This window comes from Procambarus clarkii, chromosome 82 (genome assembly GCF_040958095.1).
Source record: "Procambarus clarkii isolate CNS0578487 chromosome 82, FALCON_Pclarkii_2.0, whole genome shotgun sequence".
Taxonomy (NCBI): domain Eukaryota; kingdom Metazoa; phylum Arthropoda; class Malacostraca; order Decapoda; family Cambaridae; genus Procambarus; species Procambarus clarkii.
In genome coordinates, this window is record NC_091231.1 from 16,705,829 (window position 1) to 16,708,404 (window position 2,576).

At 46.6% G+C, this 2,576-nt stretch overlaps 1 protein-coding gene across 1 annotated transcript; it reads left to right on the forward strand.

Moving 5' to 3' along the window:
- The first annotated feature begins 355 nt into the window (after window positions 1-355).
- LOC123764247 (protein SON-like) lies at window positions 356-886 on the forward strand. Its single transcript, XM_045751783.2, has one exon. The coding sequence runs from the start codon at window positions 356-358 to the stop codon at window positions 884-886; it is 531 nt and encodes a 176-aa protein (XP_045607739.2).
- The last annotated feature ends 1,690 nt before the right edge of the window (window positions 887-2,576 follow it).

Here is a 2,576-nt window from a genome sequence, read left to right on the forward strand (position 1 = left end):
CCAGCAGGTGGCTACAAGACTCACCATGAGCCAGCAGGTGGCTACAAGACTCACCATGAGCCAGCAGGTGGCTACAAGACTCACCATGAGCCAGCAGGTGGCTACAAGACTCACCATGAGCCAGCAGGTGTCTACAAGACTCACCATGAGCCAGCAGGTGGCTACAAGACTCACCATGAGCCTGCAGGTGGCTACAAGACTCACCATGAGCCTGCAGGTGGCTACAAGACTCAACATGAGCCAGCAGGTGGCTACAAGACTCAACATGAGCCAGCAGGTGGCTACAAGACTCAACATGAGCCAGCAGGTGGCTACAAGACTCAACATGAGCCAGCAGGTGGCTACAAGACTCAACATGAGCCAGCAGGTGGCTACAAGACTCAACATGAGCCAGCAGGTGGCTACAAGACTCACCATGAGCCAGCAGGTGGCTACAAGACTCAACATGAGCCAGCAGGTGGCTACAAGACTCACCATGAGCCTGCAGGTGGCTACAAGACTCACCATGAGCCAGCAGGTGGCTACAAGACTCACCATGAGTCAGCAGGTGGCTACAAGACTCACCATGAGCCAGCAGGTGGCTACAAGACTCACCATGAGCCTGCAGGTGGCTACAAGACTCACCATGAGCCTGCAGGTGGCTACAAGACTCACCATGAGCCAGCAGGTGGCTACAAGACTCACCATGAGCCAGCAGGTGGCTACAAGACTCACCATGAGCCTGCAGGTGGCTACAAGACTCAACATGAGCCTGCAGGTGGCTACAAGACTCACCATGAGCCAGCAGGTGGCTACAAGACTCACCATGAGCCTGCAGGTGGCTAGAAGGCTCAGGCAAGTGCATGATAATGTTTTCCAGGAACAGAAACAAAGATTGGACTTTTGATCCTATTGAACTAGAGACAAAATCCTTGTCTAGTCAGACGGAAAAAGATGACAAAGTATATATCTAAGCGAACTTCTCTGACAAAGATCAGACACCCACATATATTACACGACACATGACCAACTGGTTATCTTTAAAAACACATATAGAAATTTTAATAATTATACTTTTTTCATAGTTTTTTCCTGTAATGAAATTATACCAAGTAAATTTTGTTGTGCTTTAGGAAGGAATGTAGGCAGTTGATCGTTGGTGTTGAAGATATGTATTACATAACTTCAGATAATTACACATACCTCCATACCTTGGGGGTATGTGTAATTATCCTAGGAACTGTTTATAAATAGTAATGTAAACGTAAGGACCACGATATTTGAAATGCGAATCATATCGTATACGTAAATTAACAAGCGCCTAGAACTAGGATGAAGATAACAAATAAATAATATAGATTATGTAAAACCTATAGAAAAATAATGTTTTGATAAACATTTAAGTCCATGCAAATAATTGTGTTGCAAGGTACCATGAACGAGTGACTATGAGGCGCATTATGAAGACTCACGAGAGACATTAAGAGTGAGGCTGGTGGTGACGACGACGCCCAGACCGTTCTCAGCGGCACAAGTGAAGACTCTGCCGTTGTCCCTCGGCACCGCCTCCACCACCAGCTCCGACCTGCAGGACACACGGAACCACTGCATCATTATTTGTCTGGGAGTTGTGGGTTGTTGAGAGAGAGAGAGAGAGGGAGAGAGAGAGAGAGAGAGAGAGAGAGAGAGAGAGAGAGAGAGAGAGAGAGAGAGAGAGAGAGAGAGAGAGAGAGAGAGAGAGAGAGAGAGAGAGACAGAGAGAGACAGAGAGAGACAGAGAGAGAGAGACAGAGAGAGAGAGGGAGGGAGGGAGGGAGGGAGGGAGGGAGAGAGAGAGAGAGAGAGAGAGACACCGTCTTGACAGCAATGGTTGCAAAACCTTATATGAAGCACAAGTTCGCTCTCATGTATAGTATGCACCTAGATCACCTGCCCCCCCCCCCCCCATTATTCACCAGACTTTTGGACAAAGTGGAGAGAGAGGCAAGAAGGCCCATCTCTAGTCTTGATCAAGTCTGGTGGGAACGGTCTGAACATCAGAGCCTGCAACACCGTCATGACGTGGTTGGGCTAGGTGTTATGTACTAGGGCAACATTCTCAAAGTTCTGCACCTGGCCCAACACCGTTGACTACCAGTAGTTGCCACCCATACTACAAGACTCTCAACCTCCAACAGTCATACTGGATGTGCCATTCTCAAGAACATCATTCCATTAGCGATCATTCACTCCTTGGCTGACTCGAATCTGAAACTTGTTTGCCCAACAGGTTGATACACGGGATATCAGGTCAACAGCATGCATCGTGGGAATGTGTAAATAAATTGGTAAATTTGTTCGATAAATATGTGGATGACCAAACAATGTGGGATTCTGTGGATAATTTAATTATTAAATTGTTATTTCTAGTTAACTGTATAAAACAAATTAATTTACACACAGATCCAACAGTGGGGGAGTTTTTATTAATTAGTTGAATCCTGATAGTGCAGTATATATTATTTAACTAGCTGTACCCGGCCACGCGTTGCTGTGGCTCAGCAACGCGTGTGCGTTGCTGAGCCACAGTAACCTTTTTCTGTCTCCCAATCATTCCC